We start from the raw sequence: 20,273 nt of genomic DNA, 5'->3' as shown, positions 1-20,273 counted from the left end.
ACTGACCATTTGGCCACTTGGTTTTCCTCTTCCAGCACTTTAAGTTCTGGCTCTTAAATTTTAAATTCACCAATAAAGAGTGAGCCCAAGAAACCCTAGTCCCCCACCTTTGACCTCAATAAAAGCAAAGACCTAAGACCCATGCACTCTCTCTCTACCCTTGACCTCACTGTGTGGCCCCAGTTTATTTTAAGACCTCTAAGAAATAAACCCTTTTTTTCAAAGTTTCTTGATGGTTTTTGCTGAAGGGTATCTTGCAATCATAATAAGAACTACAAATGCCTGTCCAACCACATTAGTTATCAATAGGCTGAGACTGGCACACAAATAAACAAATCCACAATTATATTTAGAGATGTCAACACTCTTCTCTTAATAATTGATAGAATAAGTAGGCAAAAAATCAATAAGTATACAGATTACCTAAACAATACCTTTAATCAACTAGACCTCATGGAAATTTATAAACAAATGCAAAATCACATTCTTTTCAAGTGTACATGCATGGAGCATTCACCAAGAATGACCATATTATGAGCCAAAACCAAACCTCACCAAATGCAAAACAAAAAACAAAAACAAAAACAAAAAACGAAAAAAAAAACAAATTATACAAAGTATGTTCTATTTTAATAGTATTAAATTTTAATAGTATTAAAATAGAAATCAGTAACAGAATGATATCTGGAAAATCTCCAAAGATTCAAAAATTAAACAACACACTTTGAATTGGCACATGGAATAAAGAATTCTCAAGGGAAACTAATGTTCTGAATATTTAAAAAAATATTTTTTAAAAATGAAAATTTAGCATATCAAAATTAGTGAGATGCAGCAAAAGCAGTGCTTACAGGGAAATATATAGCAGAATATGCTTATATTTGAAAAGAAGAAAGTTTCAAATCAGTAACGTAAGCTTCCACCAGAGGAAAAAAAAACTGGAAAAAAGTAGAGCAAATTAAATCCAAAGGAAACAAAAGGTAGAAAATGCTAAAGATCAGGGAAGTAATCAATGAAATAGAAAACAGAAAAATAATAGATGGAAAAAAAGCAAGCCAAAAGCTGGTTCGCTGAAAAAAAATCAATAAAACTGATAAAATTCTTACCGGCCAAGATAAAAGCAGAGAAAACACAAAATTACCAACATCGGGAAGAAAAGAAGGACCATCGCTGCTGACAAGAAAGACATTAAAAGGATATTAATGGAATATTACAAACAACTCTGTGCCTATGAATTCAAAAATTTAAATGAAGTAGAATAGAATCCTTGAAAGACATAAACTACCAAAACTCACTCAAGAAGAAATAAACTCAATTGTACTCTATTAGAAATTAAATTTCCAGTTAAATTTTTTCTGGGGACCAGGAAAGATAGCATAGACAGTAGAGGCTTTGTGCATCTCCTCTTGTGACCACACCAGAGTTGTGACGAAACCACAGAGCAAAAAAAAGCAAACAGAGTCACCTGGGGCCTGGATGAACAGAGGCACTACAACTAGGAGAGAAATAAGAAATCACCCTCCAATGGCAGGAGGAGGTGGAGATGTGAAGCTGTCGGGTCCCACGCAGCTGCGCAAGACAGAGGCGGCAACAGCAGCAACCAGCAGGTGCAGATGTTCTTCTTAGAGGGGTTGCAACCATGACTGAACTTTCACAGAGACAGATTGCTTGCTTTGAGCTCCAGCACGCCCAGTCAACAGCTTGAGGGGCACCAGGGACATATGAGGGAACACTGAGTTGTTGGGCTCAGGACAAGGACCAGAGGCAAGGCTTTCTTCATGTCAGAAGTGCTGGCAGCATCTGCTGTTCCTCTTTTGAGCCCTCTCCACTCCCAGTGTGCAGATGCAAGTGCCGCTATAGCTGAGACATTATCAAACTGAATAACACAGGTCGCTCTGCCCAGAGTGCTCCACACAGGTCACTCCACCCCTCTCAACTTGTGGACTTTCTGAAGCTACATCCAGTAGTGTCCTCAGCTTGCCCTATGTCCCTTGCTGAGCAGCTCCAAGCCCCGCACTAGTGGCACCTACCTTTGATTTCTGGCATAGCCTCTTGAAGCAACTATCAGCACAGCGCAGGTATCAGCCATCTGGGGATTGTTTGCTGGCCCCAGAGGGGCACAGGCTGGGGCTAAACTTGGCCCACAGCTGGAACCCTCTCAGGACTGTGCCACTGGACACCAGGTACACAAAGCCATGCTAATAACCAGGAGACTTAGGAGCTTTGCTTAGTACATAGAAACAGACACAGAATGGTAGCCAAAATGGGGAGACAAAGAAGTACATCCCATATGAAAGAACAAAATAGAGCTCCAAAAAATGGAGTCAAACAGTCACCAGATGCAGAGTTCAAAACACTGGTTATAAGGATGCTCAATGAATTTAGGGGAAGAGTAGATTAACTCAGTAAGAACTTTAACAAAAAGATAAAAATGGAGATAGAAATTATAAAAGGGAACCAGTTAGAAATAAAGAATACAGTATCTGAAATAAAGAGTATTTTAGAGGGAATCAACAGAGTGGATGAAGTGGAGGTTTGAATCACCAGTATAGAGGATGGGGTAACGGAGGACACCAAATCAGAACAGCAGCAAGAAAAAAGAACTAAAAAAATGAAGGTAGGGAGGAGGGAGGTAGATGGGGTAAAAGGGGTCAAATATGTGATGACAGAAAGAAATCTAACTATGGGAGGTGAACACACAATACAATATATATGCCTTACTGTTAAATTGTATACCTGAAACTTACTGGAGTTCATTAACCAATGTCACCATAAAATAATTAATTAACTAATTAATTTTTAAAAATGAAGATAATTTAAGGAGCCTATGGGACAACCTCAAACGTAACAACATTTTCTTCATAGGGGTACCAGAAAGAGAAGAGAGAGAACAAGAAGTTGAAAACCTATTTGAAGAAATAATGACTGAAAACTTCCTTAACCTGGTGAAGGACATAGATAAACAATTCGTGCAGAGAGTGCCAAACAAGATGAACCCAAAAAGGCCCACACAAAGACACATCATAATTACAGTGCCAAAGCAGCAAGAGAAAAGCTCCCATAAGACTGTCAGCTGGAGGCGGCTCCATAGTGTAGTGGTTAGCACGTCTGCTTTACACGCAGAAGATCCTGGGTTTGCACCCCAGGTGAAGCCACGGACCATATCCCAGGTGCACCAGGCCCCCCAGGTGCGCCAGGTGCGCCTGGCCTCAAGTGCTCCAGGCCCCAAGTGCACACCACGAGCATGTGGGAGGAGATGCCCCACCTTCAGAGATCCAGTTCTTAAGGGGAAATGGCAACATCCATAGGTCAGGGGTAGAAGTGGAGGGGGGGCGGAATTAAAGAGGTATAAAAAAATAAAAAATAAATAAAATAAAAAGACTGTCAGCTGATGATTTCTCAAAAGAAACTTTACAGGACCGAAGGGTTTGGCATAAAATATTCAGTGATGAAAACGCAGGATCTACAACCAAGATTACTTTACCCAGCAAAGCTATCATCTGGAGTTGAAGGACAGTTAAAGAGGTTCCCAGACAAGAGAAAGCTAAAGAAATTCATCACCACCAAGCCAATATCATAGGAAATGTTGGAGGGACTTCTTTAAGAAGAATAAAAATATGTATCAAAAATACGAATAAATAAAATGGCAATAGCTATATATCTATCAATAAGTACTTCAAATGAAAAAGAATTAAATGGTCCAAACAAAAGACAGGGTGGCAGAATGGATAAGATTACAAGACCCTAACATATGCTACCCACAAGAGACTCACTTCAGATCAAAAGACACACGCAAACCAAAAGTAAGGGGATGAAAAAAGATGTTTCATAAAAATGGAAACAAACAAACGAAAAAGCTGAAGTAGCAATACTTGTATCAGACAAAATAGAGTTTAAAACAAAGGCTATATAACAAGAGACAAAGAAGGACCCAGTTATCCCACTTCTGGGTATTTATCTAAAGACATTCAAAACACTACTTTGAAGTGACATGTACATTTATATGTTTATTGCAGCATTATTAACAATAGTCAAGATATGGAGGCAACCTGGATGTTTATCAATGGATGAATGGATAAAGAAGGGGTGGTATACATATATAATGGAATATTACTCAGCCATAAAACAAACAAACAAACAAACAAATAAATAAATAAATAAATAAATGGAATCTTGCCATCTGCAATAACATAAATGGACCTAGAGGGTACTGTGCTGAGTGGAGTAAGTCAGACAGAAAAAGACTAATGCCATGTGATTTCACTCACACGTGGAATCTAAAGAACAAAAACAAATAAAACAGAAACAAACTTATAAATACAGAGAACATTTTGAGAGTTCCCAGTTGGAAGGGAGACTGGAGAGGGTGGGTGAATAAGGGGAAAAGATTAATAAGGACAAATTGGTAGTTGCAAAATAGTCATGGGGACATATAGCATAAGGAATATAGTCAATAATATTATAATAACTATGTACAGTGTCAGATGGGTATTAGATTTATTGAGATCACTTAGTAAGTTATATAAATATCTAATCACTATGCTGTATACCTGAAACTAATGTAATATTGTACGTCAACTATAATTGAAAAATAAAAACTTATTTTACAAAAATTTTCTAAAAAAAAACTTCAGGTCCAGATGGTTTCACTGATAAATTTTACCAAACATTATTAGTAACAATTATACACAATCTCTTCCAAAAAATAGAAGAGGAAAGAATACTTCCAAACTCATTTTATGAGTCCAGGATTACTGTAATTCCAAAATCAAACAAAGATATTTCAAGAAAAGAAAACCAAAGGCCAATATCCCTCATAAACACGGAAGCAAAGCTTCTCTACAAAATATGAACAAACTGAATCCAGCACTATATAAAATGATAATACATCAAAATCAAATGCAAATCAAATGCAGAAATGCAAAACTGGGTCAATATTGAAAGACTATATGAATCATATTAGCATATGAAAGAGGAAAGACATATGAGAAGAGCTGCATGACCTTTGGGTTTAGCTATAATTTTAAACATATGACAACAAAAGCATCGTCCACTCAGCTATCAGAAGGAATGAAGTACTGATTCATGTTATGGTAGAAATAGACCTCAAAACCATCAAGCTGTGTGAAAGTAGCCAGAAAGATGCAAAAGACTAGAAACTGTATGATTCTATTTATATGAAATGTCTAGAAAAAGGCAAGTTTATAATGATAGAAAGTAGAGGAGTGGTTGCCTAGAGCTGCAGGAGGGAGCAGGGCATTAACTACAAACGAGCACAAGGAAACTTTAGATTGTGGTGATGGTTCTAAGACTCTATATGTTGAATTGTATACTTGCAATGGGTGAATTTAATAGTGTATAAATTATATTTCAATAAAGCTGTTTTAAAAAGTGACAAGAAAAAAATAAATGACCACAAAAGAGACTTACTACACGCATTAAAAACTAGGGAGAGCCATGGATCTACCCCTGGCAGAGTCTCTCCTTTTTACTAGCTCAGAAACTCCATAGAAGTTAATGTGAAAAGGATATAAGATTAATTCATTCCTTGATTACAACTTGTGGAGGAGGGTGTAAGGCTGAGGAGAGGGCACTGGAGGGAGCACTGCGGGAGACTCTGGCCCAAAGAGAGCACCATATTTTGCAAGAATTGCTGAAGGCCTTCCTGCCTGAGCAAGAAGAGCAATGTGGGCTGAAACTAGAAACGAAGACTGTGTCAGGCACACAGGCCGTGGCACAAAAGAAACCCAGGAAAATGTGTTAAGCAGAAGACACCATAATCACATTTGGTCTGTCAGGGCTCAACCTAGTTATTTTTGGAGAGTGGCTGTAATCATGAAGGGACAAGTTGTCCATCTTTGTAACTATTACAGGGGGTCATCCACTGAGAGGAAACTAGGAGTTACTTATTCAATTTGTTTGTCAAATGAATTCATGTGCAACACAGTCTGGCTAAATTAGGCTGATTTGCTGACTAAAAAAGGCTGACCCCACCAAAGCCAGGTATGAATCCTCTGTCAGCAACATGCAGGGCCCATTCCTGAGCTCTGTCTTCACAGAGGAGAGAGAACATCATCTCCCTCTAATTTACCTCACATAATCCCCTCACCCTTCCTCTGATCATCTCCATGAGGTGCTTCACTAACAAAAGTGAAAGCAGCAGAATTTCTTCCTCGTTCCCCATGGTGCAAGGTGTAAACTCCCCAAATTTCTTTTGAACCCAGCTGAGGCCCCAGAGGGTCTTCTTGCCAAGCCTCCTCTCCTCATTGAACACCAGTTGCACAGGTTAGGAAGGTCATGGCAGGTGAAGGGGCTAAGACTCTTCATTACTAAGATGTCCTTACCTGTATATTATAAAGGGGCTCAAAAGCGTCATTCTGAAATTTTTCTATATTGATGGCAGCCAACACTGTAGAGAGAAGAAAGAAGTGCTGCATGAGACATTGTGACAGGTGCCAGCAGGGGAGGGATGGAGGTCCACACCTTTCACTCTGAAGAAAGGTGTGTTGAGTAGTAAGAATAATGAGATACTACTTGTATCCCAAGTTGCAATGTAAAAAAAGGTGCCATATCCTCGCATCATTGGACACTTGCAAGGACTTGAGGTAAGAAGGGCAGTTAAAATTAACTGTATTTTGTGCAGAGAAATGGAACAGGCCAATCTCACCACAACATGATTAGATCTAGGAATTGAATGCATGTCTCATGACCCCAAGTCCAGCACACTTTTCACTGTACCATAATAATGTGGAGAAGAGCCACCAAAAAGGTGGAGAGAACAGCAGTCTCCAGAAGCAGCTAATTTTGAGCTAAGGAATACCTGACAGATATTCCTCGGGATCCATCTGGCTGCTCATACCTTGGTCATTTCTTTTACTCTCGTCACCTTATAATTTTGTTCTAAATTATTCTGCTCCTTTATTCTCTAGGACCTACTCAGAGTCCTTAGTGTGCCTTAGGCTGCAGGATCTCAGGACTGGGACTCTGCTGAGGCTGGCTTCCAGACACAGCACCTATCTTCTGCTTCTTCATGGAGTTGTCAATGTTGTTGGAGAATGCCTTCATTCTAACCCTTCCCAGCACCAATGCAGATTCTCAGCCACAGAAAAGTTATGAAAGATGGAAAGGTACATTGGGGACAGAAGAGCTCGATTACAGCTCTGATCTTGAAAGACAACAGGAACAAGGAAAAGTGATGCAGTTGCCAAGTGAACTCTTCACTTTGACCTTGAGTCCTCATCTATTGTAATATCAAATCTCTAGGGTCCACTTCAATCTACATAGGAAAGAGATATTAGAGACATTCTTTGTTCTTTCTGATGTTTGTTCAAGATTCAAACTGGTGGATTAAGAGCCTCAGTTCCCCCTTAAAGTGAGTCTAAATTCGTACCTCCTTTTATGTAGCCTTTCAGCACTTCTGTCTTAGCATCTGAGGTCAAGAGCAGCTCCACAATTCCTCGTTTCAGCAGGGCCTATTGAGAAAACTGTAGAATGAACCTACTTCCCTTGCTCCCTTGGGAAGAAGAAAATTAAGAAATAAATACAACTGGTTCAGATGGGCAGCATGTAAGCTAGAAAAAAGGTTTGAATTGAGAGTCTGGCCATCCGCAACTCAGTAAATTGAGGAGGTTGTAGTCTCTATCCCAGTTTGGTGTTGTCTCCAGGATGACCACAAAGCAGCTGAATACAGGCTTCGACACCCCACAGTCATAGCCTCAAGGCTAAGTTTATGAGAAAACACCCTGAGGCAGCATCTAAATCTGAGAGAAAGAGAGAAAGAAGACTTGGGAAACTCTTTGTGCTTGAAGGAGAGTGGCCAATGCTATGGGTAAGATCGGAGAGAAACTTCACAAAACTTGGGTCCTACCTGGACACTCAGAGGAAGTAAGGAACTGCCATTGCATTGGGGAAGGGGAGGATCTAATTTGAAAATCATATTTGCTAAGAGAATAGGAAGTAGACAGATGGCCAGAGGGTGAGAGGACCCTATCTTTGTGTCTCATATGTTCATTTAGCCATATCTGGGCCTGGGAGTGGAGTTGAATGGTAAATTTTTAAAATCAAGGAATAATAAAGGCTAGCTGATGAGACTGATTTGAGCATGTCTGATGTGATGCCCCTGAGAACATTAGGGGAAAAATTTCTCACAGAACTTGTCCAACTCCAGAAGCCACAGCTATGAGGCAGGAGCCAGGACATCCATGGAGCCCAGCCCAGCCTCCTCTCTCTCGCAACACCTGCCCAGCTGGCAACTCCTCCCCACTCCTCCCCAAGCCATCCCACCCAGAAGTCTCTATGTGGACAGAGCTAACATGGGTCCCTGCCTCCTGCTTTAGCGCCTGGGGAGGGATCCAGTTTAGACTAGAACACATCAGCATCCTGAATGTGGAAAGTCAGGGGCAAGAAGCCTGACACAAATAAGGACACTAGGCAAGACTGAGTTATTCCCTGGCCGGAGGCATTCCCCACATGAAGCGATATTTGTTTATTTACTATAGATATAAATTCACCAGCCCCCAGCTTTCGTGAGAATTGTGGGCCATAGAGATAGCAACGGAAATGAATAATCTTTCAACATCCTATTTTATCTAAACATCAAGTTATTTAAGTACATCTCGATCACCCTGACCATATCGTAGATTCACAGAGAAATTAAACTCGGTTTCATATATTCACATAACCCACAATGCCTAACAGAGTCATGCAGCAGACTCAGAAATGCATGCTGTAAACGAGACAGATTGAGAAAAGAAGCATGTAAATATGGAGACAAACCAAGTGCCTCTTACCTGTTGAATATAAGGCATGTAATATTTATCCTTATCGAATGAACCATATTCGTTCTCCACTTGCACTGCGATGATGGGGCCTCCCTGGTGGTACTGAGACAGGCAGAGGAACGGGGAGAGTGAGGCTGCTGGTGAGAAAGCCAGAGTCTCTGGGTCTGCTGTTAAAAATAACACACCTGGCGCAGGACTCTGATTCAAACTGTTTCCTTACCTGAAGGCACTCTCTCTCTTCCCCCAGGCCCTATAGTCAGAGTCACCTCCAGGTACTTCAGATGCTGCAAGGAGTCCTACCTTCCCGAGTCTTTGTAGCAATGCCCACAATTTTCCCTCAATTTCTCGTACTAATTATCTGCTTAAATATGAGAGCTTAAACCAACAAACTCACCTGCTTCCACGCCTACTCTACCTATCCACTTTCCCACCTGACAAAGAAAGAGGCATCCCTTCTCCCTCCTCCTGTCTTAGGGTAATCCCACCAATCATGTGGAGAGTCCCACAGCCTCCACCACCTGCTCAGGAGGTGGTTCTCTGCACTGTTCCCTCTCTCTTCTGTATTTTTTTTAAATTAGATTTGACATTCAACATTATTTTATATTAGTTTCAGGTGTACAGCATAGTGGTTAGACACTTATATAACTTATGAAGTGCTCCCCCCCCAATTAGTCTAGTACACACCTGGTCATTTTATAACTATTTTGTAACTGTCAATTTGTACTTCTTAATCCCTTCACCTTTTACACCCAGTCCCCCAACCCCTTTCAGTCTGGCAATCACTAATTCGTTCTCTGTATATATGTCTGTTTTCATTTTCTTCATTTATTTTGTTCTTTAGATTCCACACATAAGTGCAATCATATATTTCTCTTTCTCTCTTTCACTTAGCATAATACTTTCTAGGTCCATCCACGTCATTTCAAATGGTAAGTTTTCATTTTTTTATGTATGAGTAATATTCCATTGAATACATGTGCCACCTCTTCTTTATCCAGCCTTCTATCAATGGACACTTATCTTGGCTATTGTAAATAGTGCTGCATAGAGGTGCATATATCTTTTTGAATTAGTGTTTTGGTTTTCTTCAGGTAAATACCCAGAAGTGGAATTGCTGGGTCATAAGGTAGTTCTATTTTCAATTTTTTGAGGAACCTCCAAACTGTTCTCCATAGTCGCTGTACCAATTTGGAACTCCACCAACAGTGCACGAGGGTTCCCTTTTCTCTATATCCTCACCAACATTTGTTGTTTTTTGATTTACTGATGAAAGCCATTCTGACAGGTGTGAGGTGATACCTCATTGTGGTTTTAATTTGCATTTCTCTGATAATAAGTGACGTTGAGCATCTTTTCATATGTCTATTGGCCATCTGTATTTCCTCTTTGAAGAAATGCCTATTCAGGTCCCTTGCCCATTTTTAAATTAGATTATTTATTTTTTGGTGTTGAGAGATACGACTTCTTTAAAAATTTTGGATATTAATCCCTTATCGGATGTCTCATATGCAAATATCTTCTCCCATTCAATACATGTCTTTCCCTCCTGTACTTTCAACATTTCCTTCCAAACTGACTGACTTCCACCATCCTGGAAGCTTATTCAGAATGTCACATCGGAAAGAGAGAGTGTGCTGCAAGACTGTTCCCTCCACCTACCATTCTCTTGCTCTCTGCTCTTATTTTTTATAGCTTTGTGGCAATTTTTTTTTTTCAATTATGGTTATCATTCACTATTATGTTGGTTTTAGGGGTGCCCTCTCCTCTTTAAGAGCCCTATTCCTTGAAAGAGTTACCAATTGTCTACACTCTCTCTCACTTTTATCCCACTCCTCAAAGCACTGTGGTAAAGCTTTCACCCTGTCACACCACCTAAGCCATCAACATTGACCTAGTTGTGCTGAAATTATAACTTTTCCATGTTGAATTTAATTTTTCACCATCCTTCTACACTCAAGTCAACTCTCTGCTTCTCGGAGCCTCTCCACACTGAAGGCAGAGCAAACCGTCAACAGTGAACAACTGATCACTTCGCTCCTCCCATGGTTCCTACTGCTTCTGAATAAATGTCAAATTTAGAGTGCAGTGTTCCCTTTTGGACATGAGCTCCTGAGATGGAACAGAAGAGAATAAGCACGTTTGGTGGGTTTTCATTTACAGCCTCACCTTTCGTCTCTTTCCTACCTCACACTCTATGCTCCAGACAAGCTGGACTTCTTTCAGCTCTTCAAACTCTTCATTCTATCTCTTGCCATCTGGGCTTCACCCATGTGGAGACTCCCGACCATTCCTGCTGGCCTGTCTAATGTCTGCCCACATTTCAGGACACTGTTTAAGCTACATTTTTTGAAAAAACGTGCTCTGAACCTCCCTTTCTCCTACACTTTCTCCACTGCAGCAGTTATCACTCATGTCGTAGTGCTTGTTTGTCTCTAATGTTCGGCTATAAGCTCTCTCGGGCAAGGACCATGTCTGTGCTTCTCACCACTGGAGCTTCTTAGCTACTGCACAGTGTTTGGCATATAGTGGGTACTCAATAATTACTTGTTAAATAAATGTAAGTATTCTGAACTGATGAACTAATTTTTGTATTATTGCAGAATATCTTCTCTCCAGCCTGAGAGTGAAATTTCTAAAAACCCCATAGTAGGAGAATTCACAGTTATCCTTATGGAATAAACAAGATTAGAAGAATAAATGTCCCCAGTTAAACAGTAAATACACTCTAAAAATTATTTAAATATAACAATTAAAACAATAAAGATAACCAATCAAAATGAAAGACTTTAAAATACTAATAATTTAGTAATAATGAGCCCTATACATTTCATTTGCACTTACAATTCCTTGCTTCTTAAAACTTTTCTAGAATTTCCTACCTTACAATTTCAATGAATGTTTATAAATTTGCTTTGCTTGCTGAATCTATTTGAATGTTAAGTAGCAGTTGTACTTGTGCCTGAACTTCCATCCAAACATTCAGACTCCTTTTAGTTTTAAGGTTCAGAGATTCTTCACTCCTCACTGAGTCCCACCATGATTGCAGAAAGGAAGACAGAAACACACAGCTTCAGCCCTTCTTACAAAGGATGTACCTCAACTCCACAGAACAGACCCAGAGTTTAATCCTAAAGACAAGGTCATCTTTCACTCTACATTGCTCACTCTCCTAAAGCTGTATTGCTTTGTTTCCATTTATAACCTCCTATTTCTTCTTTTTATAATTATCCTAATAAGATTAACTCAAATTCACAATTCAGAATTATTTATAAAGGGCTGGATCTGCATCATATTTTCCTCAAAAAAGAAAAGTCTAAGATAATAAGCTATTGGTCTACTACCTAATAATCCTGGTTTTTATCCCACCTCAAGCTGTATCAAGATATATGTCCTTAAAATAACATTTATTTTTAAATAATAACCATGTGCCTCCTCTTGTTTGGAAGAGAGTTATATTTTTAAAATCAAACACAATGATTAAATAATTGCTGTCTTACAAACTGCAAGGTATAATGTTCTTTTTTTTTGTCACAGACTGGTCTATGTGCTATAGGTTGACATTGTGAAAGTAAAGGCATTTTTTGTCAAGTGCGTACGGTCTGGGAACACCATAAAGAAACAAAAATACATGGTATCTTTGCTCTTTGCATTTATGAAATTAAAATGAACTAGAATATAATAGCAAATATACTCTTATAGGTACAAAATGATACACATGAATCAAGGTATTCATTATAACATAAACATGAAAAATCAAATGCCCATGACAAGGGTACTAGTTAAATAAATTTTTATATATCCACATCATGAAATACTTTGCAGTCATTAAAAAGAATAGCAGGTTTTAAATATATATATACATTTTTTTAAGTGACAGAAGAAAAATACTCAATGCAAATTGTATATTTTAGATTAAAAGTATACATACACACATACACTTGTGTAAGTGTGTGTATAAAAAATTTGCTTCCAGGTGTGTAGAAAATCTCTGGAAAGACATACACAAGTCTGCTAAAACTGGTTGACTCCTGAAAAGGTAACTGGCTTTAGGACAGGGTAAGAGGGGAGACTTTTATTCCACCATAAACTCTTTTGAACTTTTTTGAGATTTTTCACCAAGTATGTGTATTAACCTCAAAGCAGCAAAGATCATTTAAGAGTAGAAATAAGCAGTAAAAAGATCACTGTGTCTAGTGAACATCATGTACATTCAGAACATGGACACACACCCACACTTTCCACCCAAGCTTTCTGTCAGTCCTGTCTCATGTGATGCATATCTTTCCAGAAGCCCTGGAGCAAAGGCTGTACTTAAGATGAGGGTCTAGAATTCATAATTGCAAGAATGTCAGTTTCAACTCTCATAGAGATGGGTCCTGGCTTATTCTGTGAATGAGCCAGAACAAGCTATTTTCCTAAAGCAAATATAAGAAAAAAGTAAAAGGTACTTTGGCTTTACCTGGAGAGGAACCACTCTAGCAATCAGATGATCAAAATATTTATCAACTGCTTCAACAAAGCCCTGGTCGGTTGTTCTCAGTCTCACGTTGGAGTCCTGCAGTAACCAGCTAGGGGCAAAATGGGACAAGCTGAATGTATGAGGTAGGAAGACAGTAAGAAGTATGAGTCGGGGCTGGGGTCATGCATGACAGCCAGCTCCTTCTTGGAGCTCCCTTCAGGTTTTTAAAAAATGCTCTTTGGACCATTCTTACAAACTTGAGAGATTTAGAAGAAAAGTGTTATCATGACACTTAACAACTTAGGAAGTACTTGCAGCTCCATCATGGCTTGTACACCCACATCTTAATGAGAGGTTTTTTAACCTTTCTTTGAATACTCTCCTCCATTCCTTTTTGGTTTATTAAAAACACTTTTCTTGAGCACAATGTATATACCTAAGGCACAGGGTTACATCTCCTCTAAAACCTAATTCTGAGCACAGAGTAGGAGAGCTTTTAAACCATTAAACACACTCCTCAGTCACTTTTAAGGTGCTGGGCAGGGCTTTCAGCTGACTTGTACAAGACATCACAGCTTTGCTAAAACACCCACTTCCCTCAAGGCCAGGCTTTTTCTGCTCCTGAGCTGGGATGGGAGGACAAGCTGAAACTTGTAGAAAACAAACTTTTACCTGACTGTGGGGAATAAAAGTGCTCACCTAGAGGCAGAGCCATGGACTAAACAGGGAGTCCTGTCAGCCTGTAGAGTTAACAGAACAGCATTCTTGGCTTCTCACCCTGAACTTTAGTTGTCTGGACTGAAGACCAGCATCACAGAACAAGGCAAAGAAAAATGAGAAGAAAGGGAAGGGAGTTGAGGGTTCTCAGCTCAGTGGAGAACATGGTCTTCCATTAACAAAATAAGAGATGAGCCAGAAGTCCTCAGAACAATTCTAGCAGTTGTCAGAAGCCTCCCTCATGCTCTCGAAAGCGTCACTTTCCATTCTTTCCACCACAGGAGAACAGAGATGGGTACAGTTCCTTCCCATGAAGAAAGGACTGTGATCATCCTGATGCTTCTTCTCTCACCGCCCATGCTTGGCCACAAGCCCGCAGCACCAGGTTCAACCCCTCAAGTCCCTCATCTGAAACAAGGGGACTACAGTAGTACCCACGCATCACCATGGTACTGCAAGCATTCCCTGAGATGCTGTGTGAAAAGCACATAACAGTGCAAGGCGCAGAATATGTACTCAGTGCTGTTAGATTCAAGTTTTACTTTTAGTAAAGCAGACTAGTTTACCACAAACACAACCCTGCACTCATAGCCCCGCTCACCTGGGCAAGCCCCCGAGGTCGATCTCACTGCAGATGTAGGGACCTGGACGCAGAATCACCCACAGCCCAATCTCTGCAGCCATCAGGACAAAGGCCCTAGGGAGGTCAATGTCAGCAACTCTCAGGACATTCCGAGCAAAGGATGGGGACGAGCCAAGCACGTATTGCCGGGTGGCAGAGCTGCCTGGCCCTCTACCTGCCTGCCTTCCTCTCTCAACCAGAGACTGGGGTGAGTAAAGGGGAGGCCGAGCCCCCACCCCCAGCAGAGCAGAAAGTCCTACACCAGGTCATAGGCCAGAGGCCCTGGGAGCTGGGTTCTCACTGGCTCCCGGGTTAGGACAGTCTGCATAACCCCACTGCGGTCATAAGGAGGAAGGGCATCAGACAGGGGACAGGATAGGAGCCCTAACAGTGAACCTGACCCCAATGGCCTTGCTACCCTCGAGGGGCAATCCCTGTCCCAGACTAGGTGGGTGGACCCCACTGCAGAGCAGGGCTGACACTGGGGATCAGGCACCTCTGGGCTACAGTGACGGGGCCTGGGCTAGGTGGAGACAGGCCCAGACACCTGGGAGTAACAGATTCATGGCTGGAGAGCATCCGGGTCCTGGGTGGAGAGCCTGTCACAGTGTCCTGAGAACAAGGCTCCGGATCCCTCCCTCCACCCCCCACCCCCCATCTCCCTCTGGTTCTCCAAGCAAAGCCAAGATGCCACTACAGTCCCTAATCAATCCCAGCCAGCCCCCTTCCTGCCTCCCTAGCCCTGGCCAGGTCACAGAAGCAGCAACAGCACATACTCCAGGTCCAGGTTCTCAGAAAAGTCAAATGCTCCTCTTTGTGGCTCATGGAGGTTCCAGGGAACGTAGCTATAATAGGAAAGAGAGACGTACAATAAACATCTTCTCATTTCTTTCCTATAGATTCCTAGGTGAGCCCCAAACCCACACCAAAACCTGGGATAGCTCTAGTTGGAATAACTGAAGTTTCCAATGATGATTAAAACTTTATTACATGAACAATGATTATTTTCAATAGTTCCTTCTCTGTTACTCAGTTGTAGTCCAAGCTGCCAATAATCCTGATTATAGATTCCTTCAATTTATAGATAAATTACCCCCTTCACCACCCTATTCTTTGTAATATCCATTAAAAATATAAAGAAAAGGAAAAAACACAAATATCTACATATGCTCAATAAAGTATTACTAAGAATTAAGCAGAATAAGAACAGAGGAGGAGTTTCTACTAGGATAACACAAATAAAGAAAGGTGCCATCATTTGACCTAGCAAGAAGGATGCTGCCAGGGACCTCTCCCATAAGGCTGAGTTTGGAGGGCCAAAGGGACATGTGCGAAATTTTATTAGGTGCTATTTTTATTAGATGACTATATTTCATGTGTATTACCAACAAAGTTTTTGAGTTTTGTGCCCAACTTCATGTTTTTTATGAGCTTTAGAGTTCTTGTTACACAATTTTGCAGTGTAGAGATTTTTAAGAATGCATGTGTTGTATTGTGGCAGAACTGACTGTATTTAAAGATCTTTTGTTGTGAGGAGGAATGAAAAGTTGGTTTGCTAAAGACTTTAAATATGCAGAGTAAAGTTTATAGCCAAACATTGACAGAATAGAATGAAAAAATCTTGCTAAATGATGCTTACAAGTGACTTACTTTAAAGAAAATTGATGAAAAAAGTCAGAAACAAAAAGGTGAGAAAAAATATAGATAAGGCAAAATTAATCTAGCATCTTAAATAGCAGCAAAATGGATTTTAAGGCAAAAAAAAAAAACCCTCACAAATAGATGCCAAGAGAGGCTTCAAATAATAATAAAAGGAATAATTCATCAAGAAGATATAATAATCATGGCCTTCCATGATCTTAATATCATAGCTTTAAGTAAAGAAGAAGTTCAATGAATCAGAGAGGAAATGGATAAATCCACAGTCATAGTAGGAAGATTTAAAATATTTCTCTAAGAAACAAAGATAATAACTTTTAAACAATTGTAAGGATATAGATTTGAACAATACAATTAAAAGGCTGTATCTAATAAATACATAGAGAATTCAGTAGCCAACAGATGGAGCGTATATATTCTTAAAATATACATGGAACAGTTGTAAAATACAAAATAAATCTCAACAAATTTCAAAACTCTTCTTCACACAGTCCATGACCTCAGACAAATGCAACTAAATTAGAAAATTGCACTTTAAAATAGTAAAAAGTAAAATAAATAAATAAATGAAACAGAAAGCTATTCCCAAATAGCTGAAATGTTTGAGACCAAGTGACTTTCAAAGTACTATATGGCAAAATTTGTGGGGTATAGAACCAAAGCAATACTTCAAGATAAACTCATAGCCTTGAATAAATATATTAGAGAACATAAAATCCTGGAAATAAAATGAGCTAAATATTTAACTTGGAAGATAAGAAGAGAAGAAGGAGGGGGAAGGGAGGAAGAAAAAGATAATAAATCAAATAAAGTAGAGGAAAGAAACATACGTGACTCAGAAATTGTTATATAAAAAACAAAAAGGTATAGAGAATATTAATAAAACTACAAGCTAATTCATTAAAAAGACTAAAAATTTAGACAAGATTTAGTAGGGGGGGGAAAAAGAGGAAAAAAGCTCCAATTCACAAAATGATATATAATTTCCAAGAAAGGAAGGAGAATTTTTTTAAGTTTCAAAAAGGAAAAAAGGTCTATGGAATAAAAATAAGATATACTCTAGAAGAAATAAAAAACATGAGTTAAACAATAACTATTTAAGAAAGTTATATTGTGCCCAAAATCTTCACTGGCAAAAGATAGTAGCCACAAAGTTGTACAGGTTAATTGTAGGAAACATTCGTGGTAAAAATTCTTTTGCAAAATATTTGCAGTGAATATAAAAAAGAGATATAGTTACTTGGTTTAATATCAAAACTAGACAAGACACTAACATAAATAAAATTTTAAATCAATTCGGTTAGATACATATCTCTAATAAAACACTTGCAAATCAAGTCTAGCAATCTGTGTGTGTGTGCATGTACATATGCATGTCTCATAACCAAACAGAATGTATCTCAAAGCTGTGGATTACTTGAATATCAGAAAAATTGTCTATGTAATATACTGCTTTAAGAGAAAAGAAAAACCATATAATCCCAGAAAAGCCTCTCAGTAAAATTTAAAAATTATTTGTGATTAAATTATTTGCTTATTATATGAGCCAATTATCAGTTTACTGCCCCTCAGCTTCAAATTCACCCTTTGGAATCAGCTCTGCAATAATGGATGGTGCTAGTTAAGCATTTTGCCCTATACAGTGAGTACGATGTTTATTTCTGCCACAACAGGGCGATGGAGGGGCATTCAGAAAGGGAGGGGCTTCTCTTGATTGAGATGCAGTTTTTGTATTTCTGTAGTCTTGTTGGTCAGTGGTATAGATGTGTGAGGACACCCGATGGTTCTCTCTTTTTAAAAAAAATTCCATACATTATAAGTATAATCCATAACAACCAATGTAGAATTAACCCAGAAAGGCAACAAGTATTTTGGAATTAACATAATTAGCATAGTTGAAGATGTAAAACATTACATTACATGCTCCATAGTTTTTGCTGCCACTCCTCTGCTTTTCCTCTTTCTATATTGTAAGTCTGAGATTCTCAGGAATGCCTTTACTTTTTCCTGATGTTAATAACATCCACAGCCTGGCCATGAAAACAACAGACCTTTTTAATTGCTGGTTACAAACATCTCATCAAATATATATATATATATATATATATATATATATATATATATATATATATATATATATATATATATATTCTGCAACATAAAATCATAAAATACGCTGAAAGGGCACTTAGATTTTACAAGTCTTTACAATAAGGGTTATAAAGTGTTGTGAACATGATCCTCAATCTCTAAGCAAAGTACACAATTATGAAAGGTGAAGAATTGTTTAGCAGCTGGGCCCTGGAGCCTGACCCAATTCAAAGCGTAACTCCACTATTAATGTGTGACTCTGGGAAAGTGTCTTAACTTCTCTTTGCCTGAGTTTTCTCAATGGTGATAACACTACTTACCACATAGAATTGTTATATGGACGAAGTGAATTAATATTTTCCAGGGCTTAGAACATGCATGGCTGTGTATAAATACTATATATGTGCTAATTGAATAAAATCAGTAGTCTTACTTTATAATGGTAGATATATTTCAATTAGCACCCGTGTTCTGACAATGGCAGGATCATTACACTAAAGGTGGGCTTCCCTGCCTTTCCTCAGCCTTCAGGAAAACCTTTCCCATGACGTTAACCACACATCCTTTTGTATGCAGCTGCCACATTATAGCCTTCCACAGAATTTTTCCTTCAGGCACCCTTCAAGCCACCTTTATTGACTCCCACTTTTTTGAGTTTCAAGACTTTTTGGAAATAGGTCTCTCATGAAGGGAACTCCACTGTTCCTAATTCAAATATAATTTTTGCTTTGGGTACGGTTTTTATTTGGTCATCTGTGCATAGGCAGGAGTCTTTGCTCTGTGCGTGACTCGGGTGTCATCCTTACAGTCATGTGGTCATATCTTAAGGAGATGCTAGGAAAGACGCTCATCCTGAGCAAGCTAAGCCCTCTATGCTTCCATTTCTTCTCCTGCACAATGGGAATTATACTGTCCATCTCACAGGACAGTTATGAGGATTGAGCAGTTTTGTGAAAAATACTTAGAAAATGCCTAGTCATCAGTAAACCCTAACTACACGTTACCTTTTGTTACTATATGTGTAATCATATTAACTATCACACTAAATTTATCATGTTAAATTTATCTTCATATTCTTCTGTTGAAGTAGACTGGATATTTCTTCTTGCCACCTTAATTGAGTACATGTATATGCCAGGCATTGTGATAAGCATTTTCGATAGAAATAAGATAAAGTTTTTATCTCATTTAATCATCAACACAACATTACAAGGCCAAGCTGGAACTGAAGAGTAGGTCTGTCCGACTGTTAAGCTACACCACTAAACTTCACTTTAGTGATACTAGTGTTTCCTTACATGTTCATATTGATATGATTCACATTGATATCATTCCTCTACATATTCATCTCCATATACATAAATAAGAATTGTTTTAAAAACACCATGTGTTCATCTATAAGTATACTTTAAGTATAGGTCATTAAACTGAGTGCTCCTAAGCAGCCCAATGACTCTTCCACTAGAGAGGTTCTTGAGGAAATCACTAACTCTTTTAATATTTCTCCCATTAAAACTTACCCAAGGCTTTCACTACAGTAAACTAAGTATGACATGTTAGTGATCCTTAAGCATAAAAAGGACATGCTGGACATGACTATTCAGAGGGTAAATCTTCAGGTCAGGGTCCCAAAACCAGCTCTGAGCCTGGGTGCAAATGTTATGAGCCTTCAGAGGCAGCAAGGTCACAGAGGGCTGAGGGCAGCACTTACGTGGTGACAGTGTTGAAGCCACAGGCCTTTAGCTTCAAGAGGCGGTCCCTCCAGTACTCCCTGGGTACCCGGAAATAGTGAATGGAGCCCCCAAAGATCCGGAACTTGTGCCCTCCTAGCGTGAAGTATGGGGTACTCTCAGCTCTGCTTTCAGCCTGAAGTCCCACAGATCTGTTCTTCAGCTCAAAAGGGGTCAGATGAGACCAATTAAACCTGTTGAAAGAGAGAGACTGA

At 39.2% G+C, this 20,273-nt stretch overlaps 1 protein-coding gene across 3 annotated transcripts in view; it reads right to left on the bottom strand.

Moving 5' to 3' along the window:
- Nucleotides 1–20,273, bottom strand: part of GLB1L3 (galactosidase beta 1 like 3) — a 48,240-nt gene that overhangs the window by 26,858 nt on the left and 1,109 nt on the right. For all 3 annotated transcript variants that reach the window (XR_005656337.1, XM_039878881.1, XM_039878882.1), the window contains exons 3-9: nucleotides 20,040–20,252; nucleotides 15,355–15,423; nucleotides 14,558–14,653; nucleotides 13,240–13,348; nucleotides 8,790–8,882; nucleotides 7,391–7,472; nucleotides 6,345–6,409 (exon numbers count right to left, since the gene is read on the bottom strand). Coding sequence is in view for 2 of the 3 variants with exons in the window: in XM_039878881.1 (XP_039734815.1) it covers nucleotides 6,345–6,409; nucleotides 7,391–7,472; nucleotides 8,790–8,882; nucleotides 13,240–13,348; nucleotides 14,558–14,653; nucleotides 15,355–15,423; nucleotides 20,040–20,252 (727 nt within the window). In the remaining variant the exon portion in view is untranslated. The remainder of the gene's footprint in view (nucleotides 1–6,344; nucleotides 6,410–7,390; nucleotides 7,473–8,789; nucleotides 8,883–13,239; nucleotides 13,349–14,557; nucleotides 14,654–15,354; nucleotides 15,424–20,039; nucleotides 20,253–20,273) is intronic.

This window comes from Pteropus medius, unplaced genomic scaffold (genome assembly GCF_902729225.1).
Source record: "Pteropus medius unplaced genomic scaffold, Ma_sr-lr_union100, whole genome shotgun sequence".
In the NCBI taxonomy this organism is placed as follows: domain Eukaryota; kingdom Metazoa; phylum Chordata; class Mammalia; order Chiroptera; family Pteropodidae; genus Pteropus; species Pteropus medius.
Note: the sequence above shows the minus strand (reverse complement) of the source record. Positions and strands in the feature narration are given on the sequence as shown.